The sequence below is a fragment of the Stegodyphus dumicola genome, chromosome 11 (assembly GCF_044657685.1).
Source record: "Stegodyphus dumicola isolate Sdum_Otavi_A_Nest chromosome 11, ASM4465768v1".
NCBI classification, from domain to species: Eukaryota; Metazoa; Arthropoda; class Arachnida; order Araneae; family Eresidae; genus Stegodyphus; species Stegodyphus dumicola.
This window is the reverse complement of record NC_140778.1, coordinates 25,096,642-25,122,841: the sequence shown is the minus strand read 5'-3', so window position 1 is coordinate 25,122,841 and position 26,200 is coordinate 25,096,642. Positions and strand designations below refer to the sequence as shown.

At 31.7% G+C, this 26,200-nt stretch overlaps 1 protein-coding gene and 1 long non-coding RNA gene across 5 annotated transcripts; one reads left to right on the top strand and one right to left on the bottom strand.

Moving 5' to 3' along the window:
- Positions 1-25,799, top strand: LOC118199520 (uncharacterized). The gene is made up of 3 exons (XM_035371407.2): positions 1-1,731; positions 15,717-15,748; positions 24,330-25,799. The coding sequence occupies exons 1-3, from the start codon at positions 977-979 to the stop codon at positions 25,241-25,243; spliced, it is 1,701 nt and encodes a 566-aa protein (XP_035227298.2). The 5' UTR covers positions 1-976; the 3' UTR covers positions 25,244-25,799.
- On the bottom strand, positions 9,224-23,763 carry LOC118199521 (uncharacterized). Of its 4 annotated transcripts, none has more exons than XR_015043919.1 (2): positions 22,730-23,246; positions 9,224-14,635 (listed from the first exon to the last, which is right to left on the bottom strand). It is a non-coding gene; the product is annotated as an uncharacterized LOC118199521 (long non-coding RNA). The 4 variants fall into 4 exon arrangements; XR_004759956.2 differs by lacking the exon at positions 22,730-23,246 and adding an exon at positions 23,374-23,763 and having other exon boundaries at positions 13,219-14,635; XR_015043918.1 differs by lacking the exon at positions 22,730-23,246 and adding an exon at positions 23,255-23,376 and having other exon boundaries at positions 13,219-14,635.
- Positions 25,800-26,200: the final 401 nt, after the last annotated feature.

Sequence of the window (26,200 nt, the reverse complement as noted above, 5' to 3'; positions counted from 1 at the left end):
AAAATAGGTCGACTTGTACATGGGTACAGCGTATGTGCAATTCTTAAAAACGCGCCAAGCAGGGGGCGATTCCGCACTTTCACCCGCACATTACTCGATTTTTAATGCTAATTTAGCAATATAACAGAACCAAATTAGCAGTCAGATACCAAACGAATATAAACACGTCTTAATCCCGCTTTTTTCCATATATTGTCCTTTTCTTCTTAGCGCCTATTCCTCACATGATATTTACTTCCGTTGGCATGATGAAATGTCAGCGAAGTTGGCGCAATCAAGGCTGTTCTCCGGAGAATATCCGAGTATCATTTAATTTTTTTTAAAGCTTTTTGTTTTCCTTTGGCAATAAGGGCCCAGCGTTTCCGATAATCGGTAATGTTTACGTATGCAGTGAATAATGAGTGCGCCTGGCAACTTAATATCAAGTTTTTTTTTTTCCTTTTTCTTGTGCACCATACTGTTTCGAAAATCGTGTCTGCTGAAATATGGAATTTATTAGAATTTTTAGAAAATTAAAACTTTATGTAATCGCAATGTAACATATGTAAAAACTCGTATTTAAGCATGGCTTTACAATCGAGTAGGAAATCATGTGTGTGTGAAATAAATTTTTAATGAAATCTTACTGAAAGTGGGTGCAAGTTTATATCAAACAGCCGATACTATGCATGTGCAGTATGTGCTAATATTTTTATAAAAATAATCACGTGTGTTTAAGCAAGATATCAAAGCTAGTGTGAAGCAGCCAAAAACTATTCTTGAGTTTACAAAAGTAAAATTGTTGTTAACTCAATCCTTCTATATCCATGCGGAATGTGAATATTGTCTCTTATGCATCAAGGTATATGATATCGCCGTAATCAGTATACAATTCTCTGTATAGGAAGGAAAGTCCATACCTAGAAGGTATTAATTGAATCATTTGAGAAAAACACTTTTAAACGATACAGGTATATCCATAGAGGACAGAAACCTCATGTGTGAAGTACATAATCAGTCATTTAAACTAAATGACACTTTCAATGAGCAAATGTTTATTCACACGCAAGAGAAACCTCATGTATGTGAGGTATGTAGCAAGTCATTCAGACAAAAGTGCGATTTAAACAAACATATGCTTATTCACACAAGAGAGAAACGTCATGTGTGTGATGTATGTAACAAGTCATTCAGCCGAAAAGATCATTTAAATGAGCATAAGCGTATTCACACAAGAGAGAAACCTCATGTATGTGAGCTATGTAACAAATCATTCAAACGAAAGTATGATTTATTTGAGCATACGTTTATTCACACAGGAGAGAAACCTCATGTGTGTGAGGTGTGTAATAAATCCTTCAGACAAAAGCGAGATTTAAACAAGCATGTGCTTATTCACACAGAAGAGAAACCTCATGTTTGTGTGGTGTGTAACAAATCATTCAGAGTAAAGAGTCATTTAAATAAGCATATGCTTATTCACACAGGTGAGAAACCTCATGTGTGTGAGATATGTAGTAAATCGTTCACACAAAAGGATCATTTAAACGACCATATACTTGGTCACACAAGAGAAAAACCTAACATATGTGAGGTATGTAACAAATCATTCAGACGAAAGTATGATTTAAATGAGCATATGCTTATTCATACAGGACAAAAACCTCATGTGTGTGAGGTATGTAACATATCATTTAGAGTAAAACGTGACTTAAACAGGCATGTGCTGAATCACACAGGAAAGAAACTGTGAGATATATGTGTAACAATACTCTCTGACAAAAGAAGAATTTGAAGGAACATACCTATTCATTATAGCTTGAGAGAAACATTATTAAGTAATTTTACATGTCTGTGCTATCCCATAAGAAGTTGTTGATAAAGTAAAGAAACCACATAACATGAAATTTGCAACTTGTCCCCTTCAGCACACGCACATCATTGTGCTACGTTACTACATGCAACAGGACAAGTTTTACCCCAGTATTTGTTGTTCAGAGTCCTCCCCTCAACATATAAATAAACACATTTTCATTTCTTTTTTTAATGAATGTATATATGTGACTATATGTATGTGAAGTATGTTGAAACTTTTTTTTCCATTTTTAATTCTAGATAATCTTACTTTACAATCATTTCCATATTACTTACCTAACATAAGCCATAAAAATCTAAATTTATGCAAAATTTTTAGGTTGATCTTTACAATATGGTAACTGGTAGTTTGGCGACATTTTGGAGGCGATAAAGGTTACTACCTGGGACTTTGGTAATAATGTGAGCAGTACTCAGTTCCGATTACGCATTATTTTGTGTGAGGGAAATGAGAGATCATGGGATATGTCATGTGATATTAATGGAAGAAGTACGGTTCTTTAATCGGAAAAGGGGGGAAATTGGGAAAAAATCTGGAAATTTTGTATTTGGCTTTATTCTATGTTGTGTGAAACAGTGTTTGTGAATTTTTGGATCCCATGGCCGTAACTAAAGTGAATTCGAAATAGGTATTTATGTATGTATTAATTTAATGTATGTGCTCATTTATATTTTAAGTAGTGTTTTTGAATTTAATTATATTTTAATTAAATGATAGTTATTTTGTGAATTTTATGTTTGTAGGAATTTGGTATACGTTTTAGTTGAAGTAAACGTGCACGGAAATAATTTAAATATTTGATACTAAGTATTTGTAATGCTCGCGGTATGAATTCGTTGGTGACGTGCATAATGTAATAGATGATTTAGAGGTAAAAGTTTTTGGATATTTTATTTATTTTATATGTGGAAATGTTCATATTTGGAAAGGGTAAATACTTTTTCGCGATCAGGTAATTTCATATATGTTCTTTTTACCGGGTTTAAAGATTGAGAAAATTGTCATGTATTTTCGTGAAATTTTTCTAATTTATGAGAAAAAAGCAGTGTACATGGATATAGTGAAGAGAGTGCGCAATGCCATTTTTGTGCAATTCTGGGATTTTTTTTTAAGTAAAAATAAGTCGACGTGTACATGGTTTAGTGATATTTTAATTAAATGATAGTTATTTTGTGAATTTTATGTTTGTAGGAATTTGGTACACGTTTAAGTTGAAGTAAACGTGCATGGAAATAATTTAAATATTTGATACTAAGTATTTGTAATGCTTGCGGTATGAATTCGTTGGTGATGTGTATAATGTAATAGATGATTTAGAGGTAAAAGTTTTTGGATATTTTATTTATTTTATATGTGGAAATGTTCATATTTGGAAAGGGTAAATACTTTTTCGTGATCAGGTAATTTCATATATGTTCTTTTTACCGGGTTTAAAGATTCAGAAAATTGTCATGCATTTTCGTGAAATTTTTCTAATTTATGAGAAAAAAGCAGTGTACATGAATATAGTGAAGAGTGTGCGCAGTGCCATTTTTGTGCAATTCTGGGATGTTTTTTTAAGTAAAAATAAGTCGGCGTGTACATGGTTTATGTGTATGTGTTGTTTTGAAAAACGCGTAAGGAGTATGGTATTGTGCACTTTTTCCCAATTTTGCAGTGAATATTTGTCATGATTAAGCAGTTTTGTTAGATAAAATTTCTAGCATAAGTGTAATTCAGCTAGTAGATTGTTGGAAGAAGTGTTCAGTAGATAAAAAGAAAAGAAACATGTCTTTACTTCGTGAAGACAAAATGGCGGCGGGAAAAAAAAATAGATGGTTGCTGTAGGAGAGTTGGTTGCCAAAAAAACGCCAAGTTACCGTAATGTAAAGATCAACCAATTTTTAACTTATTAAGATATATAAATGATTTCTTATATTAGAAAAATCAATTTTCATATGTACTTAAACTTAATTTTCATATATACTTTTAAACTTAATTTATTATTATCATAAATGGTTTGATAAAGTACTAGAGGAATACTATAAGGGCACATTCTTACTAGCTTTTTTTCATTAAACTCTGTATAATGTTATACAGTTATTCATATCAAGGAATAGATTTTAAATACAAATATTAAAAAAATAAATAACACATTGGGTTTTCCCCCCATCATACCTGAGTTTAATTATTCACATTAACTCATTTTGAACAATCCTCACATAGTGTGACAACATGTATTTTACAAACTAATTTGTTGCAGTTTTTACAAGATACAGAGGTTTTGCGATCGTTTCTTATGGGACATATATCATGGTATCCTGAAAGCCTTCTCTGGAATTTCTTAGGTTGAAGGTCTGCTGCATCTTCAATTTCTGCCAACCTTTTTTTACTCCAGTTTCGAGTTCTTTTGAGAGAGATGGAATTGCAACCCATTTTAGGAAATGTTCTTTTACAAGCTCTAATGTTAAATCTTAGAGAAAATCTCTTCGGTTCATATTCACTTGGTCATTATTTGATTGATGAATAATAAAAGCATTTGTACCTGCAATGTTCATTAGTCCGCAAAAATACTGTTAAAGGCCAATGGCCGCATTTTCTTGAATCAGAGTAAGTTCCACATAACTCATTAACAGATCAACACCACCTTTTATAGAGTTGCAAAAAGTTATTTTGGGCTTGAGCTGCCCTTTTTACAATGAATTCATCTGATTATCCTCATGCATGGATGACAGAACAAGAACCCATTTACTCTTTTTTGGAATAAATGACATTAAGCGTTAATTCTTTAGCTCTAAACCCAAAAAGTGAAGAGTATGGAGTCCTGTTTATATTTAGCAGAAATTCATGTGGAATTTCATGCTTATATTTTCGAAGTGTTCCAACACATGTCAATTTGTGCTTTTGCAATAATTCATGTACCAATTGTCCATAGTTATATTTCTTCCTATGCCCACTTATGAGCACAAGAAGTCTTTGTACAACATCCAATGCCACATTTGATTGTCTATATTGTCAAACAGGCTGCTGACCTGCATAAATTTCTAGATTATATATGTAAAATGTATGAGAATAGCAAAAAGCAAAAATTTTCACTCCATATCTTCTGGGCATACTTTTTATATATTGTCTGAATTGACACCTTCCTTGAAAAGGCTCAAATTTTTTGTCTATAGTACAATATTCAGATAAGGAATATATTTTTTGTATGTTTTTGATAAATTTTTCAAAATAGGTTCAAAATAGGTGGTTTCTAATAGGTGCAAGTCTATCAGTCATCTTTCGCTGTGCTCGTGAATTTATGTTATCAAACCTAATACCCCTCAACAGGAGAATCAGTTGTTAGACATTGTTATTTAAAAAACAGTCATTCCGCTTTTGTCAGCTGACCACAAATCTTTTGCATTGAGATGTGCTGCTCTCTGCACTCCAGTGTAATATAATAGGCCAAACAATGCCTTCAATTCAGTTATGTTTGTCTCTTGTGCATCACGTTCTCTAGAGAATTTGCTTTTTATTGATGAAACAATAAATCAATGGTTGTTGAAATCAACAAATATTTCTTATTGATGAAATGTAAATATTTGTTGATTTCACCAAATCTTCCATTATTTCATCATAAAAAATTTGTATAAACATTCAGATGAAGTTTTCAAATTTCTAAATCTTTTCTTGACACTAGATAAATGTGTCACTATGTTGTGTGAACGTTTTACGGGAGTAATTTTTCTTCATTTGTTCCATCTTTTCCCACATAAAAATCAGCTGATGTCAAAGAAGGTATGCTCTCTAAATGATGTGAATGGTCAGATTCCTGGTCAGAATCAGTTTTATGAGCACTGTCAGAAATATTATCACACTCAGAATCAGAATCTTCAATTTCGCTATCAGTTTTAACACTAGCGAGAAGATCCTGCAGCCGTTGCTGTTCTCACTTATATGCACTCATCTCGATAAGTGTCTCTAGAAGTGAAACGTTAGCACACACGTGGGGTAGCTACAATCCCATTTCACATTCCTTCAGCGAAAACACAGAATTCCAAGGACACGGGGAAAATTCCTCTGGACAACCCCTTCCTAACCTTGACCTTGAAATGTACAAGAAGTACTGAAAATGTCACGTACGACCTTCCCTTATTTTCTAAAAAAAGACTACACGTGGGGTGGATTTAATCCCAGTGCATGTGCTGAGATGGGTTAAACTCTTATAAATTATTTACTTTTTTCATAACAGAAGTAATTCATGTCTCTAAGATTAATCTCAAGTCATTTTAAATGATTGCTATTGCTAACTTGAAGCCACATTTGCATATACATCATATTTAACAGAGAAAAGCGCTGAAAGACAACAGACCTGAATTGATTGAAAAGTTTTCAGACTGTATTTCAAATCAGAAGATTTTAAAGATCTCGCACTGCTCCCATCCATAAATTTTTGTTTTTCACACATTATAGATTCTGTAGAAACTACAAAGATGTGCAATATACTGTTTCATAAGTTCATTAACACTTTTACAGGCTGACATGTTTCAGTTTCTGATGTAACTGCATTTGAATGTTGAGAATGCTGGAAAATCAGATTCCACAAGTCAGGTTAAGATGTCAAGGTTAAATCAGCAATACTCTAGGTTTAAAATATCAGTTTTAGGAACAGCTTTATTATTAGTCCTTTTTGGTGAGAGGCAACATTTGGGTGTGATTAATGAAATATTATGATAACAGTGTTATTTATGGTAACCCTGAATATTAAGCTGAAACACATGTCACCATTTCTGTCCACATAACTTTAATGAATTTGGTAGGTATCAGAGATTTGACGGGAGGGATAAGTTGAAGTTTTTCTTAAAGTTACTTTTGTGTTAGGGAAGCACAATATAAAAATAAAACTTTTTAAAATATTTTTAAAATACCCAAAATCTGATAGTTAAGTCTGATGCTTTTAATATTACAACACATGATTCTTGACATTTTTTTAAATGTCAACTCTGTATATTATAAATGTCTGCCTCCCAAGGGGGGGGAATCACAGATTTTTAGTACCACGAGGTAAACTTTTGGTATTTTCCACAACCACATGCAAATTTAGACATCTTACATGTTTCTTAAAATGGACCATAAAAATTACCATGGTCTAAAAATACTTTTTTTTGCTTCATTTCTTAAATTAGAGCTATAGGGGTGTGTAATTGTGTGAATTCATAGAGCAAAATCCTATTTTCATTTATATAATTTTTCTGACTATAAAAAATATAATTTTGCCTAGATTATGGAATATATTGCGCATAATTTACAGTTCTCAAATTTTGTAAATCTCACAATCTAATACAGTCAAAAGTCGTTAATTTGAAGCGCGCACGTAAACGCCTATACGCATGCGTCGCTTTGACGCATGCGCATAGGCGTTTAAGTGCGTGCGTAAGACCTTTACGGCTGCGAATATGCTTGCGCGCATGCTCATAAAACGTTTACATATGCGCGTTTAATGCATAACGGACAGTGTAAGCTACGCTAAAATTATCTAATTCAGTTAATGTTGCAGATTGCATTGTTCCTTAATCTTCAAATTCGATCCGGCTTATTATTTTTTGCAGACTGTTAGAGCAATTTTATAAAAGTAAACTTAAACTTTCGATTATATCAAATAGAATTTCCGATATATATTTGTTAATATGTAAAGAATCTAAAGCGAAAGTATGTTTTGAAATCCGAAATCTGTTTATCAATTTCACGCTGCTCAGCAGGAGGAACGCCGCAGCGCGCAATGAATTGGAAGTTAATCTGTCGGCACTATCCTTATCTTCAGGGCAGATGTTTTTATTTTTTTTGGCTTATAATTCCTTACCAAATGTAGCATTTCATCTCGATGTGCTCCGTCTTTGATATGATTTAAAATTCGCTTCTGATAGTGAAGAGAGTAACAGAGGTTATTGGTGACAGAGAGGTTAGTGAAAATGAAAAAATTTCGATTGACAAGTTAGTCGGTATTCTCGGCACAGCAATTACGGGACTTGTAACTGAACAAGAAATCATGTCTGTTTATAGAATTAAAGAGAAAATATTATCACATGAAACGAAGCAACTTACATTGAAAGAAATGTTTAATAAAGTAAACAAATAAATATTAAGCTTTTTCTTTTTGTAAATTTTGATAACCTGTAGATCATAATTGTTCTTTATTTCATAAATTACGGTTTCATGTACAGACAAAAGTCGTTAATTCGGACACCCATAATCCGGAATGATCTATAATCCGGACCTCAAAGCTACAAACGACGCATGCGCGTAAGACCTTTACCACTGCAAATTTGCGTGTGCGTGTGCGCAAAATACGTTTATGAATGCGCGTTTAATGTATAACAGACGGGATAAGCTAAGCTAAAATTATCTAAATATCTATTTCAATTAATGTTGCAGATTGCGTTGTTCCTTAATCTTCGAATTGGATCCGGATTATTATTTTTTGCAGACTGTTAGAGCAATTTTATAAAAGTAAGCTTGAACTTTCGATTATGTCAAATAGAATTTCCGATATATATTTACTAATATGTAAAGGATATACAAAGCGAAAGTATCTTTCGGAGTCCATTAAACAAAAAGTGAAATTGCTGCAAAAAATGGATAAAGGCATATCCTTTGTTTATCTAAACTTTGTTTATCTTTAACGCCGCGGCCGGCGGCATGCAACGAATTGGAAGTTGATCTGTCAGCACTATCCTTATCTTAAGAGCAGATGTTTTTATTTTATTTGGCTTATAATTGCTTACTCAGTGTAGTATTTCATCTCGATGTACTCCGTCTTTGATATGATTTAAATCAAATGCCTCATCATTATAATTCGTTTCCGATAGTGAAGAAAGTGACAGAGGTTATTGAAAACGAAAGAAGTTCGATTGACAAATTAGTCGGTATTCTCAACACAGCAATTATAGGACGTGAACAGCGGAACTTTGTAACTGAACAAGAAATTATGTGTGTTTATAGAATTAAAGAGAATGTATTATCACATAAAAAACGAAGCAACTTAAACAACTTACATTGAAAGAAATGTTTAATAAAGTAAACAAATAAATATTAAGCTTTTTTTTTTTGTAAATTTTGATACCCTTTAGATCATAATTGTTCTTTATTTCGTAAATTACAGTTTCATATTTTTAATTTTATAATTTCTGCATGCCATTTTACCAGATTTAAACTGATGATCTATAATCCGGAATTGCCAAAGTCCCGACGAGTCCGGATTAACGACTTTTGACTGTATATATCTGTTTGTGAGTATTTGCAAAACAGCATTTAATTACTTAGTCTTACCTAATATACATATAGCATAGTGTTAACATATGGAAGAAAGATTACAGAGCTGCAAGATAAAGTTAACCACACAGATGTAAATGACTGGTTGTTAAATATGTATTTTATTATCTTTTTAGTAGTTCATAACAGGTACAATAAGTAACAAACAGGTAGTTGTATTTGGTAATGTCTGCTAGGTAAAGTACCTAAGCAAAAATATACAAAATTGAGATACATGTATTAGAAGCTATTTTTATAAATATTGTGTATTAGCATTTAATCATTTATTTTTTCTGAGAGATAAAATTTGTTGCATGAATATACTTGATGCATACTTTGTACTGTACAAAGTTGGCATCTCATTAAAGTTTCTTTTTTTTTTAATCATTTTCATAGCTGTAGTTACACACACACATAATCCCATTTCTATTTATTGCTGGCAATGAGTGTGAATCGATGAAAAATTATGAATTATTATTTCAAATGAAGTGGGAAAAACTATTTCAGTAAGGAGTTGTTACAAGCAAAAATGGTGTCAACTGTGACTTTAAGAAAGTAACAGAATATAGTACATGCAGGTACAGATAGGAAGTGCATACCAGGTATTAAACAGTTATTCATGTTGAGAGGTATGCATAACATGTTCAGATGATAGAATAAAAGAGAAAGAAGTACGTAAGTATTTACATTAGTTTATATTTATATATTATGGTTTGTAAAGTACAGTCAGTCCCTATATTATAAGTGATTTATGTACCATTTATATATTTTATTATTTCCAATAGTTACATTCATAAACAATTGCTGAACTGTACTAAACATAAATTGCTTACTAAAAGTAACAGTTACTTCCCTGTATGTCTGATAAGAAGTACGTATGACGGTGTTATATGTATGCATATATACCATTTTATGTGTTATTGATTGCAATACAGTTTGCTGCAAGAAATTAATATGGATGATTGTTTTTGTTTTCCCTTTTTACATATTGTTGAAAGCATGTATATGATGTGGTATTATTGCAAATTTTCCTGAGCATCAGTATTACATAATTAACTCATTCATATAATTAAATTTTTATTTTCCTATCTATTTTGGCAATGTTGGCCATGGAAATAAGACTGTGGAATGCTCATTTATCAAATCTTTGCAAACATGTGAAGTACATAGATCTTTTTGTGATTTCTTTTTGTGTTATATGAATATGAGAAAATTTCTTTAAAAATTCATCTATGAAAATATCACTCGTATTGAACAGATAGTACTTGTGTAACTCACTTTAATTATTTAAGCAACTTAGGCAAATTTAATTTCATTGAGCATGTCTGATACTTGCATGCCAAGTTGTGTATGAATTTCTGATTAGACAGCAGCCAGAAAAACTACCCAAGAACTAAAAATATAACAACAGATAATAAGTATGTTTTCCAGTAATTTGATTCCCGTTGCTAAGCAATAAAATTCAATAAACAATAAAAATATTACATAGTTACAAGGCTGAAGAATTTATTTTAGGTGTTGACTATCTGGATTTTACAATTGATGTGTATGTTTGATAAAGTATTGTTTAAATACTATAGCTCACCTACATTTTCTTTAATATTTGATATATATTTGTGGACTGGTCAAATCCAAAATGATTAAGCACATATCAGTCAGTGATTGTGCAATACAATGACAAATTCAACTCCATAAAATCTATTTAATTCATTATTTATTAAATTTGATCATTGAAATTTTGCATCAGTGATTTCTGCTTGAACTGCTGCATACTTGAACGTGCCTCTGAATTACCTTTTTTAGTCTGTGAATTATTTTACTTGATCACAAGTCCCATGTGTTCAGCAAAAAAAAGCCTCCAAGTTTTTTTTTGGGGGGGGATTTTATTTGGATAGGGGAAAACACACAATGGCTACTTACTTAAAGGAAGGGATGTTGTTGTGGAGGACATCCTAAAAACGGAATTATATTCATGCTAAAAGAGGGAAAAGTCACACGAACAGTTGTACAGCCAATGCATGAACTAAAAGGTAACTAAAAGATTCAAAACCAGAAGTAAGATTCCCTGCATATATAAATGTGCAAATGAAAAGTAATGGCGGTAATATTATCAGAACAAAATTTTGCAGCAAGTATGTAACGTATGTAGTATGTAGCAAGTATGTAGAAATGCACATGAAATGGTAGTTGACACATCTACCAGATGACTTCCTTGTGTGGTCAATTAAATTATATACATTTTTTGCTGCATTTCATTTAAATTTATTTCTTCGAATTTCATTAGAGATATATTTCTCATTCAATTAATTCAATTCTCACTTTGTGGCGAGGAAAAAATACATACAAACTGAAAACATCTTCAATGAAAAATTGTAAAATGCAGAAAAACATTAAACACCAAATATAGTTAAAAACAGTTAAAAAAAAAACAATTTTTACAATTAAAATTAGAGTTTTACACAAAACCAAACAATTCGGCCAGCAGGCAGGAAGACAAATTTTTCATTTCACAGAATTGAAAGTTTACTTTTGGTCCCACTAACAAAAAGGTACTAAAGTTGGTGCACAAGCTTATTTAATTCATTATTCTACTAAGAATTTCAAATGTAAACAAATAGCAGCCTTTTTGGACTTAGTACCACTTAAACTTTTAAATTATTGATAATTCTACAACTGTTGCATGTATATTTACTAAAGGCATAAAAACCTTAACTGGAACATAAGAACAACATAATTCAATCACTTTTAGAGCAAAAAATGCATGTTTTACTAATATATAAGAATAAAAAACTGAGCTGACCGAGCCGAGTAACAGAGTGGATATATATATGTAATGATAAGCAATGTGAGAAGTAATGAATGTTCTAGAAACAGCTGATGATGTAGGTGGGAAAATATGGCATTTCATCATTGTAATGAAAAAAAAAAAAAAAAAAAAAAAGTTGCAATATTCATGGCGTAGAATGTGGAATCGGTAATAATTAGCAAACTTGGCAGTCAATGCATATTAAATATTCATCTTTATTTCAACTGACATTTTCAGCTAAAATTTACTTGGCACTCTAATCATGCCTATTCAAGAAAGTTTACATTTTTGATGCTATTGTGATAGGAAGAAAAGCATAATGCCAGCATCTTAACGAATAGTTTATCGAATAATTATTGAAACCATAGTTTTTATTACACATGATCATGAACTCAATATGCACACCACAATTTTATATAGAACATCACATTTTAAATAACAGTGTAGTTAGCAGCACAATAAAGCACAGCATCCAAGTGGCTGCAAGCTAACTGCACATTTATTCAATATGGCAGTCTGTTAAGAGAAGGGTTTTGGTTTCAGTTAAAAGGGTTTCAGTTCTCAGGCTTGCATCATTAGTTTTGCACAGGCCATACAAGATGGATTGTTCTAGAAATGATGCAATCCAGAGAAGTTATTATGATTTTTAGAATAGAGAGGGAGAGTTAAAGGGCTACCATTAATGTAAATTATAATTTTTATTTATGTATTTTTTTATCTTACATATACATATGTAGCACTGTGAGTGAGAAAAGTAGGGGTAATCAATGTAAGTTTTTAATTATATCAGAAAAGCTGTCAGTGACTGAACACTGTTACATATTTTTGGTGCAAATCAATGAAAGACAAGTCATGCAAACAGAGAGAGTGAGGAATATTCAAATTATTTAAATGCTCCTCCATAGATAATGTTCATTTGTGAAAATTCTTTCTTGGTGTTTACATGAAAATTTATGTGAAAGATATAATTCATAAATTATAACTTTTAATGAAACATGCCAATTAATTGTAACTTTTCCACTGTTCATTCTCCTCAATAACCTGGCCATGCTTTAAGGAGGAAAAGTAATCATCTTTATTAATAAGCATTATTCTGCCTTTATATGATATAGTATATGCATTTCTGAAAAGACAATGGTTAATTTATACTGATAAAATTTTTCTACTGAAAAAGTTACCTTGTAGTATACAAACGGAGGACAAATTGTCTTTTTTCAATTAAAATATAATATCCTTCATCAACCTTAAAATGTTCGCTTTTTGTGAAAATATTCAAGCAGTATAAAAGTATTGTTTCACAATACACACATTTATTTCTACAATCATACTATTTTTACATTCTTGCACAACATGAGTTATCACGAATGATTCACATACATTTAACATACGTACAACCTCGTCAGCCAGTGCTGTCTCAATTCTCCCTTCCTTTCCTTATTGAGCCTCCAACCAGCTTTTATTGCATCACTCATTCGATTCTTCACTTCCAGCCATTTTGACTCCATTAATAAGTTTATTTTTATCACTTTTATTGGGCTTATTGATAACTATATTTTTATATTTGTAAAACTTCAATCAAAAATTTTAATCTGCATGAATAATGTAAAGTATTTAAAAAATTTTGTCTGAATATTGATTGCCTTTTGTAATTACTGAAAATTTGTGATTTTTTGCATTCCTGCTAATGCAAAATTCAATGTTTTGTTTGCACTATGAGCAAGAACTGTCAATGTTTGTGTTATACAAAAATTACATAACATAAACATTAATATATTTTTTCCCCACAGATTTGGTTTGTTTGTTTGTGGCAAAGCAGTCAAGGTCTATCTACTTAAGAGGAGAGATGCCTTTGTGGAGGACTTTCTTGTATCCATGTTTTACATGGAAAAACCACAAAAATGGCCATTGAGACAGCCTATTTACCTGAATATTTTCCTTACTAAACAATCATCCATCATGATGCATACAGAAATGTAATGTTTGGATTAGTAACAAATCCAACTTTTCTCAAAATACAAGATTTATTTTGGCTCCTAATGAAATTTCTAATGACACTTTCATGCCTGGAACCAAATGAGACTGCTCGTAATTTGCTCAGGTCTTTTTTTTTATGATTGTTACATTTATTTGCTGCCAATGCATCAAAGTCAGCTATCCCGCAAGCAATGCTGTGAAAGGGCTGAAGCTGTTAATCTTATTTCATGGCGTTTGTTAAACAAATGCTTCAGTTCTGTGGTTTGTAAATCTAGATCCCAAGCTTTTTTCTAGGGTAATTTTTATATTCTGATGAAAATAAAGGACATCTTCAATATCTAAAAAGTCAGGCATTTTAAGCCTGGCGCATACCAATGCCTGGTGCCTGCTGCATACCAATGCAGACAGATACATTATTCTGACTTTAAATTGACGCCTGTATATGCCATTAGAGAGAATATTTGGAAACTGCAGTTTACTCAGAAAAGTGCTGAATAGTTAACTGAATTCACGGTTGATTAATTGAAGGCAGGTGGCTTTAATGTATCCACTATTTTTTGGTGATATGAATTTTTTTGGCTATGGCTAATGCGATTTTTATAGTTGTTCAGTTGAAGCTTCATATAATTATTTTTTTAACTATAATCAACCAATGCACAAAGCATTGCAAAAACATGCGTGCAGCTTACAGGATGAGATCCACCAGCGCCCTCACAAATGGCAGTCTGAATCTGTAATAAAAAATATAACAAATTAATGAAATTCTGAGATCATCTGTGCAAATACTTAAATTTACATGTACAGACATTCTTGTGTTCAAATCATGTAGTCAATTAGTGTTCACTTACCAAAATGGTGAGGAAGTATTTTGTGTTTTAGGAATTTGTAACATTATCTTCCTTACTGCGTAAAATTATTTCGAAGCACTATAATCTACCAAGCTACCAGAATTCTGCAATTTGGCTCTGACACTTAATTATGTGAGGGTAGTGACGCCAAAGTTCAAAATTAATGAACAATTTGGTAGTCTTCTGTTATCAGGACCAGATTCAGAAATGTATGTGTATATGCATGCATTTATAAAATAAGGTGCTCATGTATGCATGTATATATTAAGTATGTATGTGTGTGTTTTATACACATACATTCATAAAGATGTGCTTACATCTTTATGAATTCTGAACATTATTTCTGAACTTACATTTTTGAATCCGATCCCGATAATAGAAGAGTACCTATCATTTTGTACTCTTTAAAACTTTTTTTTTTTTTTTTTTGTAACTGACTATTAACCTGATAACATAAACACATATTTTGCATATTACAATATAAATGTCATAAAGAAAATTTCATAGATTTGTGATGCTCTATATAAAACAGTTCATTGTAGCTGTGAAATTAATAATTTTTCATAATAGATTTTTCTTTATTTTATAGAAGTAAGTGATAAAAAGTACTATCTATATATGCTTTATATATTCAAAAGATACATTTAAAAATTTTTTAAAATTTTCTGAACTACGTAATTTGTTTGTATTTTTTTTTAAGTCATATAAAAAAGCTAAAAAAGATTTTCAAACATATTCATTGAAAAGATCACACAAAACAGACCAGTATAATTCTAATGCATTTACATAATGCATATTTTAATATATCTTCAACTATGGATTAACACAATCACTGATTTTTCAAGGATTAAATATACACAATAATTTAATATTTAAAGTAAAAACTCTGCAATCTCCCATAAAAATTTATAATTAAATATAAATTCTTATAAAAGCATCCTTTTATATTAAAATATTGTTCCAGTATTGCTATTGCTGGTGATATTATAGCTGCTGGTATACACAGGTAAGATAAGTTCGTCAAAACCGACTGCATTTAACAAAGAACTTCAGAACATCTGTGTCTTCTTTATATTCATTTGGCTTAACTCTTAATATCTACAGTAGAAGGTACTGAATAAATTTAATTTTTGATATTTATGCATATTGATTAAAAACTTGATTCTAACAGCTAAATTATTAAAACACACCATGATGAAATAAATGGAAATTTAGTGGCATAAATTCTAGGGCACTGCAATTAATATTCATAAGAGAAAACTGGCTTTTTGATAAGCAGATAGTTCATGAATTCAACTACTTCAATAATTTAGAAGAACTATTCATGAACTATGAATATCCATTTATATGTTATTCCATTTAAAAGTTTGGAAGATATTATCCAGGGTCTCGGGAATATTTTTCAACTAACTGATATACACTTAATCTTTTTAATAAAGTAAAACACAATATTGGTAAGCATTAATGTGTGAGAAAAATTTATAAATCTTACATCATTTTCTGCAAAAATTTGCACAGATGTTTTATAATTAATTATTTTCTTCTTTTCTGCTGTAACACAGCTTGTTATAGGTACCTTGCTATCCGGCACTACTTTAAAGGAAATTGTTCACATGTTTTTCCTTGAACAAGAGAATTCCTCGAATAGATGTTTTCTCTTTCTGTAGTCATTTGAAGCTATTATATTGAAGGCTTTAGTAAATCGCATTTGCTTTAGTTGAAATAAATTTAAATCTTTAGTAAATCGCATTTGCTTTAGTTGATCTGGTGTTCCTTTTAGTAGTAAATATGGCTCCTGTGAAAAGAAACAAACACAGTGCTGGTTTCAAATGCAAAGCCATTCATTTTGCAAAAGAAAATGGAAATCGTGCATAGCAAGTATGTTTGGTGTTCATGCATAGCAACATGTATGAAAGCTCCATACATGATTGGAACAAAAGTGAGATCACAATAATTAATATACCAAAGAATAAATATGATTTGTGTAACGGAGTAACAAAAAGGCCTTTTTTAGAAGAAAGTGTTGCAAAATGGGTCTTAGAAAAGTGTGGAAATGCATTAACCCCTTAACTACCGCGGGCATATATATATGAATTGCTCAGCCGATGCGTTAACTGCCATAGGCGTTATACAGTCAAAAGTCGTTAATTCGGACACCCATAATTCGGAATGATCTATAATCCGGACATCAAAACTAAAAACTTTCTGCGCATGCGCCACGTTGACACATGCGCAGAGGCGTTCACGCGTGCGCGTAAGACATTTTACGACTGCGCATATGAGTGTGCGCAAGTGCAGAATACGTTTTCGCGTGCGCATTTTATGTATAATGGACGTATAAGCTAAAATTATCTAATTAGCTATTTCAGTTAATTTTGATGATTGCGTTGTTCCTTAATTTTCGAATTGCATCCGGCTTATTATTTTTTGCAGACTGTAAGAGCAATTTTATAAAAGTAAGCGTAAACTTTCGATTATATCAAATAGAATTTCCGATATATATTTGTTAATATGTAAAGGATCTAAAGCGAAAGTATGTTTTGAAATCCGAAATCTGTTTATCAATTTCACGTTGCTCGGCCGCGGGCGCCTAATGAATTGGAAGTTGATTTGTCAGCACTATCCTTATCTTCAGCGCAGATGTTTTTATTTTATTTGGCATATAATTCCTTACCAAATGTAGTATTTCATCTCGATATGCTCCGTCTTTGATATGATTTAAAACAAGTTCCTCGTCATTATAATTCGCTTCCGATAGCGAAGAAAATTGACAGAGGTTATTGAAAACAAAAAAATTTCGATTGACAAATTAGTCGGTGTTCTTGACACAGCAATTATAGGACTTGAACGGCGGAACTTTGTAACTGAACAAGAAATTATGTCTGTTCAATAGAATTAAATAGAAAGTATTATCACATGAAACGAAGCAAAACTTAAACAACTTACATTGAAAGAAATGTTTAATAAAGTAAACAAATAAATATTAAGCTTTTTCTTTTTGCAAATTTTGATACCCTTTAGATCATAATTGTTCTTTATTTCATAAATTACGGTTTCACATTTTTAATTTTAGAATTTCTGCATGCCATCTTACAAGATTTAAACTGATGATCTATAATCCGGAAAAATCGATAATCCGGAATCGCCGAAGTCCCGACGAGTCCGGATTAAGGACTTTTGACTGTATATGCCCTTCCAAAATACTAGCATTTGCTTTGCGTTGCTACCCGTAAAATTATTCGCGAAGCTTTAGAATGCAACACCACAATGACCTTGACAAAGTATGCGAAGGAGGATACTATATCAGAGGAGTGTGGGGAGAAACTAGAGAGAAGGCTGTGTCTAAAGCCGTGAAAGTAATGACTGTGCGATATTGGCTGGTGTTGTTTGAGTAAAACATACTTTTTTTATTGTGTCCTTAGTTTTCGTTTACTTTTTGTAGTAGGCTCCAGGAATAAAGAAAGATATAATGGATGTTTCAAACCCATTTATCTTTTTTGAATTATTTTTTGATGAACTACTCGTGCTTCATATTGTTACTGAAACTAACCGTTTTGTAGACGAGTATATGAACCAACACCTTACAAATGAAAAGTCAAGAACAAAATCGTGGGATTCAACCAGTTCAGAAGAAATATGTTTTTTTAGGCATACTGATTTCACAAGGTATAACACTGAAACCTGATATTACACTTTACTGGTCTAAAAATGAATTGATCGAAACTTCATTTTAGGGATATTTTTTATTATAAAAGCATCATTTTTATTATACTTTTACTCAAAACATTAAATTCTGTGCATTAATTTTTTTCTTTTATTCTTTATTTTGTGAAAGTAAACAGTTTTTAGAAATTAAAACTTGCACTTATTTTCCCCCTAATACATCACATAACTATGCGAGCCTGTGTGAAAAACTGTGGCACTGGGAAATGAATCTTGTACGTTTTCCATGGCAATTAAGGGGTTAATTGTAACAAGAAACAGTATATGTTTATTTGCTTTAAAGTGGGCCAAAAAGAATTATAATGGAAGTGAAAACTTTAAAGCAATCTTGAGTTGGTGTAGTGGATTTTTGGTATGGAATAATTTAGTTCTATGAGAATAAAAAGGTTTCCTAAAAATTTGGATAATTAATTGCTTAGTTTCCAGAAGACCTATGATGACAAAAAAGTATTTATTGTCACATATTGGAAATATGGATGAAATTCCAGTGAAGTTTGATATGATAGGAAATAAAACGATGTGAAAAGAACAAACACAGTTCAAATAAAAACACTGGGCCACAAAATATCTCACTTCACTTTTCCTGCAAAGTGCACGGTTCAAAATTAAAACCACGATTATTTTGAAAAGACGATGGAAATTACGATGCCAAAATGTAATTTCCCAAATGGTGTTTTCATTCATGTTCACGAGAAAGGATTGTTGGATGAAAATGGTATGAAATTGTGGATAAGAAATGTTTGGCAAAAGTGTCATTTTGCCATTCAAGATTCCAGAAAGTTTTTTAGTCTGGAACATGTTCAGATCTCATCTAATGGATAATACAAAGAAATTATTGAAAGAATGTAATACAGACAATGGCAGTTATTTCAACCCAATTAACACCCTCAGTTCAGCCTTTGGATGTGTGTGTCAACAAACCATTCAAAGAAAATTTACAATGACAATAGAATATATGTATGTTAAATGGTTACAAAATATTTACGAAAGGAGGCCAATTGCATTATGCCACTTTAGAAATAGTGTGTGAGTGAATAATAAAAGCTTATGTTGAAATCAAACCCAACATAAGCCGAAAGTCATTTAAAAAGTTCAGTATATCAAATAGTGTGGAACGGAATGTGATTATCTATTTATGGATCACAGTAGCAGTAGTGATTGATCAATGAAATGACTGAAGATATAACAGAAGATGAATATAATGAACTTTCACGTTATCCGATAATGAAAATTTTTAAGTTCATAAGATATGTCAATCTTTTAAATAAACAGCTTTGATGTACATATAGAAATTTTATGTATTTATTTTTGCTTTATTTCCTTATTTTTAAACCTACCATGGTTAGTCTATATTTTTAGGTGCCCCTTGGATTATCGCCACATTGTTGTTTCATTTATGGTAGGTTGTTGAATGTTATGAAACATTATTGTGACCTGATTGGTTGCATGAATTCGACTGATGGGAAAACATTTGTAAGGGCTTATTTATGTGCTGGATGTTGGTTAGGAAGTACATTGTTTATTTTGTGCTTTACACCGTAAAATGGCTGTATGTGATAAGATTAATCTGAAGTTTCTGTACGATTTGGAACGAAAGGGGAAAAAAGCATTAATTGATTGGTGTATAAATGAAGGTTTACTTAGTAGTCATTCATATTGTCCCGTTTATATGAAAGAAATGCATATGATCAAACATAAACATCATTCAGGTGGCTTTGAAATGCATTTGTCTGGTACTACAGAGGATATTTTTTATTCTTGTTTTTTGTGAATTCATGTGGCGAAAACAGTATACAGATTCTAGATGAGATAATTTTAGAAAGTTTTTGGATTCTGTTAAGGAATTTTGTGTGCCACAGACTCAAAACACGGAAATTCTGAAGTAAGGTAAGTCCACACTGTACAGTCCATAATCCGGACCTCAAAGCCACAAACTTTTTTTTTGTATGCTTTACGCATGCACGTTTAATGTATAACGGACGGTATAAGCTAGGTAAAATTAATTATCTTTACTGATACTAAGGCATTTCAGTTGATGTTACAGATTGCACTGTTCCTTAATCTTCTAATTGGATCCGGCCTATTATTTCTTGCAGACTGTTGGAGCAATTTTATAAAAATTAAGCTTGAACTTTTGACTATGTCAAAAAGAGTTTCCAATTCCAGGGCTCCCTAAGGATCTACGGAAGCACTTCCGCAGAGAACCCGGTAAATGTAAACATCGCCAACTTTGGCTATAATAGGTCAAACCTGGTAACCTATCGGATTCATCCTATTCGCTTGTTTGAAGGTTGCAACCATTCCTCTTGAGTTCATTTTGTTGAATTATCACTGTCGTTGTTCTCATTTGGAGATTTAGATTCTTCTTCTCTTATTTATTATTATTTTTCTGATTTTCCACATTATTTTTCCTGAATTTTTTAACAACGAATAGATAGAAATATTTTCGTATAATTAAAGAAGTTTTCGTCGATAGATGCCAGTTCTCGGCTCCAATTTTTATGGCGTAAAATTTTATTAAGATACTATGGTTAATGCTTTTCTAACAATAACCTTTCCGAGGATCACAGGTGTGACATAAATAACTGATTAAATGGAAATAAAAAATATTATTGATTATCTAAGACGACAGAGTAGTTTGATGCATCCCCATGGTCATCAAAATTAGCAAACCACTGCTGGTGTAAGGAATACAGTTCAAATAACTCTTGAAAAATAATAAAATGTATAAAGTTCTAATTTTATTAACAATGCTACTAAAGAAAATTTGATTACTATTGAAGGTTATTTGTATTGTGAAATATATTATAAAAAAGACAGGTTTATTTTCGTATATCACGTTTACGTCTGCATGCTTATTATCTGTGAATTTTTACTACCATATGCTTAATATATTGTTTTGTCTGCTAACTTGAATTTACATGCACTAAAAATCACGTTTACGACTCACCGTCGATGAACCGCGAGCTTGGCGAGTAAAAATGCAACGGCGCCAACGGGTCCTCTGCGGATGAAAACCCGGATCTACAAAGCAAAACCATGTTTCAATGTCCATTAAACAAAAAGTGGAATTGCTGCAAAAAATGGATAAAGGCATATGCGTCTCAAAATTATGCGAGGAATATGGCATTAGAAAGTCGATTGTATATGACATAAGAAAAAAGGTACATTTTGAATTTTTTGTGGAAGCAACTTAAACACCTCACATTGAAAGAAATGTTTAATAAAGTAAACAAATAAATATTAAGCTTTTCTTTTTAATTTTGATATCCTTTATATCATAATTGCTCTTTATTTCATAAATTGTGGTTTCATATTTTTGATTGTATAGTTTCTGCATGCCATCTTACCAGATTTAAATTGATGATCTATAATCCAGAAAAACCCCTAATCCAAAATTGCCTTAATCTTAAGTCTCGATGAGTCTGGATTACGGACTTTGTACTGTATTTCATTTTTGTAGTGCATAGATGAGATACATGTACAGTACAAAGTCCATAGTCCGGACTCGTCGGGACTTCAGCAATTCCAGATTAGGGGTTTTCCGGATTATAGATCATGAATTTAAATCTGGTAAGATGGCATCCAGAAATTATACAATTAAAAATATGAAATCGTAATTTATGAAATATAGAACTTAATTTTTATAAAATTGTTCTAACAGTCTGCAAAATATAATAAGCCAGATCCAATTAGAAGATGGAACAGCGCAATCTGCAACATTAACTGAAATGCCTTAGATAATTTTAGCTTAGATTATACCGTCCCTTATACATTAAAGGCGCATGCATAAATGCATTATGTGCATGCGTAAAAGCATTATGCGTTTATGCATGCGCATAAAGTTTGTAGCTTTGAGGTCCGGATTGTAGATCATTCCGGATTAGAGACTTTGTACTGTATTTACTTTTTTACATTATTTCATTGTTTGATTTGAAATGCAGTTTATTGAGATTATATAATTTTTGTTTTAATTATGTTTTATTGCATTACATTTCAGACACTATTTTAGTGGGAGAGATGTTGGACATACACAGGAATGGCGCCAAAAAAATCACTGAAGGGTACCCTGAAATGTATTTTTACCCTTTTCTTTTTTATAACTGGAGTACAATGCTCACGAGTAAATTTCGATCTTATTTTTTGTATTAACAGTGTGCGTTATATGCGGGCATATATTGTAACTATTTTATTCCACATAAAAAAAAAAAAAAAAAAAAAAAAAAAGGACAATATTTTTCTAAGTAAACTCACCCTTGCACTGAGGAAATCCTTTAGTGGAATAAAATGTCATAGCTATCTTCCCAAAGAAACTATGTCATTCGGTAACAATTATAATCTGGATAGCTACAATAAGCGACTTCTCCGTTGTTTGGTGTCAAAACTGTTCTCTGAATAATATTCTAAAGTACTTTGCAAAAATTGAATAGGTATGTGTGCAATAACAGAATTCATAACTAAAAGTTGTTCAATTCAGTGCTTATTATTATCATTTAGAAAAAAACTTCATGCCAAGATGAGAACCCAATACAATACTGAACTGAATATCTACAACTATGATTACAGGAGTACTGCTAATAACAAAAGCCCTACGGCAACACATAGCCCTAGTCTAATTTTAGAGGATTGATACATTTTTTTCATATACTGCCTTGTAAATTTATCTCAATTTGTTCTACTTTATAATTTGTTAAAATTATGCATTTATTCTGGCATTGAGTAATTTGCGCTTATCTTATGTATTAGTGAGCCGAACAGCTTTCTAGATTAATACCTTACTTTTAAATAGGGACTCTGAATTTCGTTCGATTTCTGTTAGTGCCCGTCGCCCGGACACACTAGTGCACCACTCTTCAAGTACAGACTAAAAGATTAATAGGAAATGACGCAGATCATACCTTGTCCCTAGAGGCTCAGCGGTTGAATCTATGATGATGATTGCTCAGTATAGGTTCGTTGATTAAGAACAAATATATTTACTGTATACTGTAAAGAACAAACTTTTTTAAACATGTTTATTAGCTAGGGAAAAATGATAACTAGTTTCCTTTATTGTTAACAAGCTGATATGTTTACTTTTTTTCTGACATCTTTTGCTGTTGCTACTCGAGCAAAAATAAAATCGCAAGACAGATAGCTTTTCAGTGTTCAAACGCAAACGCCACATCAGTTTGAGTGATCTGTATAAATCAAGAAGCAGATATGAACAAAATATCTACCTGGGCTTAACAGAGTGATTAAAATTAAGTCATTCAACACAAATAAGGGGAAAACTGATGGTATCTGTATATAAAAATATAATCTTAAGTTTTGACATTTGGCAATGTTAATGCTTAAAATTTGAATTACGTATCTGGCATCATTAGAAAAACGTTATGGTCTTGGAAAATGTGGCCTGTTTTTACGATATTGGGGAGCTCTTGCTGTGATAAATGTAACTTTAAAAAGTTTTTTTTTATTTATTTATTAATTTCTAATGTTTCATTTTAAAACAAATATGGCTTAAAAATACAACTTTTAGAAATCATCAACAGATAAGACTTGTACACAATATATTTTTATAAACATAACCACATGTGTATTTGACAAAGATACTGAAAGATGTTGTGGAAGCGACCAATAAATAGTTTTGATGGAATTTCTGTTATCCCTTTTAGTTCCGCTCCACGGGTGAATCTATATCGTGACGTACGATGTGAGCTTAATGGCACCTATAAAGCTTTCAGCATATATATCTCTTGTATAAGGAAGCAACTTCATGCTAGGAATAACAAACCAAACATTTCGAAACATTTACATTAATTAACATTAAACATTTAATTAAATATTTCGGTAAAGCTATATCAGTGAAAAGAAATGAACCTCATGTGTGAAGTACATAATCATTTATTTCAAATAAGTACTGTAAAGGATCATACGTTATTTCTTGCAGAAGAGAAACCTCATGTCTGTGGGGTATGCAACAAAACATTTAGAAAAAAGTACCGCTTAAACGAACATATGCTTCTTCACACAGGAGAAAAACCTCATGTGTGTGAGTGGTGTAATTGGGCATTTAGACTAAAGGATGATTTAAATAGGCATATGCTTATTCATTCAGGAGAGAAATCTCTTGTGTGTGAAACGTCATTTAGACAGAAGGGTGATTTAAACAAGCATTTGCTTATTCACACAGGAGAGAAACCTCACATTTGTGAGGTATGTAACAAGTCATTTAGATTAAAAGCTGTATTAAACAAGCATATGCTTATTCACTCGGGAGAGAAACTTCATGTGTGTCTGGTATGTAACAAATCCTTTAGACAAAAGTCTGATTTAAACAAGCACATGCTTATTCACACAGAAGAGAAACCTCATGTGTGCGAGGTATGTTATAAGTTATTCAGAGTAAAGGGTCAGTTAAAGGTGCATATGCTTATTCACACAAGAGCAAAACCTCATGTGTGTGAGGTATGTTACAAGTCATTCAGACAAAAGGATCATTTAAAGGTGCATATGCTTATTCACATAGATGAGAAATCTTATGCATGTGAGGTATGCAACAAATCATTCAGACGAAAGTCTAATTTATATAGGCATGTAGTTATTCACACAGGGGAGAAACCTTATATATGTGTGGTATGTAATAAGTCACTGAGACGAAAGAGCTCTTTGAATGAGCATATGCTTATTCACACTGGAGAGAAACCTCATGTGTGTGAAGCATGTAGCAAATCATTCAGAGTTAAGTGTGATTTAAAGAAACATGCTTATTCACTCAGGAGATAAACCATATATGTGTGAACTCTGTAACAGATCTTTCAGACAAAAGTATGAATTAAATAAACATGTACTTATTCACACAGAGATGTTATGAATTTTGCTTGTAACACATTACTTAAACAAAAAAGAATTTCAAGGAGCATACTACAAAGAACAAAAGCCTCACGTCACGAGGAACAGTTAGTTTAACAATGACATTTTTATTTATTTGTGAATGGATGTGTCAATATTATAAAGAAATCTCATTATATGAGGTGTGTAACTTGTCATTTTATCTTGGTTGTTAGTAAATCTTTTTTTTTTCACAGGAAAAAATTTTGTTTCTTTTCACATCAGGAAAATCTTGTTTATAGCATAAATTAACTGTTTTAATGGTTTGCTGACTTATACCAAAATAGCCACAGCATTTTGCAACAAAAGAAAGCTTTAAAGAACCTCATATACCAATTTAAATGTTATGAGGCTGATTTCTGTTAATCAGAATAAGAAAATGTTATGGGCCTTGCATTTTTCCATCCCTAAATTTGAATCCTTCACAATGAATTGCCCTATACACAACGTTTATAAAAATTACAAAGATGTCGAATATAATTTTTTGTGACATTATTGGCGCTTCAGGTTGATATTTCTCACTTACCAAAACTAATCAGACACTTAAAGTCAAGGTGGTGTACACAGTATTCCAAGTTAAAAAGATAAATTTTGGACTGCACTGAGAATTCTATAGTAACAGTGTGCAGCTTTTGTTCTTTTTAGCAAAACCAAAACTTCTTGTGCAAATAAGGTTTTTTTTCCTTTGATGTGGGTCTTTGAAAATTTTTTGGTACTTTTCCGTTTTGCCGGTGCAGGTGATGAAGTCGCCAAGAATGGTGTAACCAATGCTTAACGGAATATCCTCACTGGTAACCTTTTACTACTCATTTTGAAAACAAGTCATAGCCATTTCTTATCAGATTGTTTCTT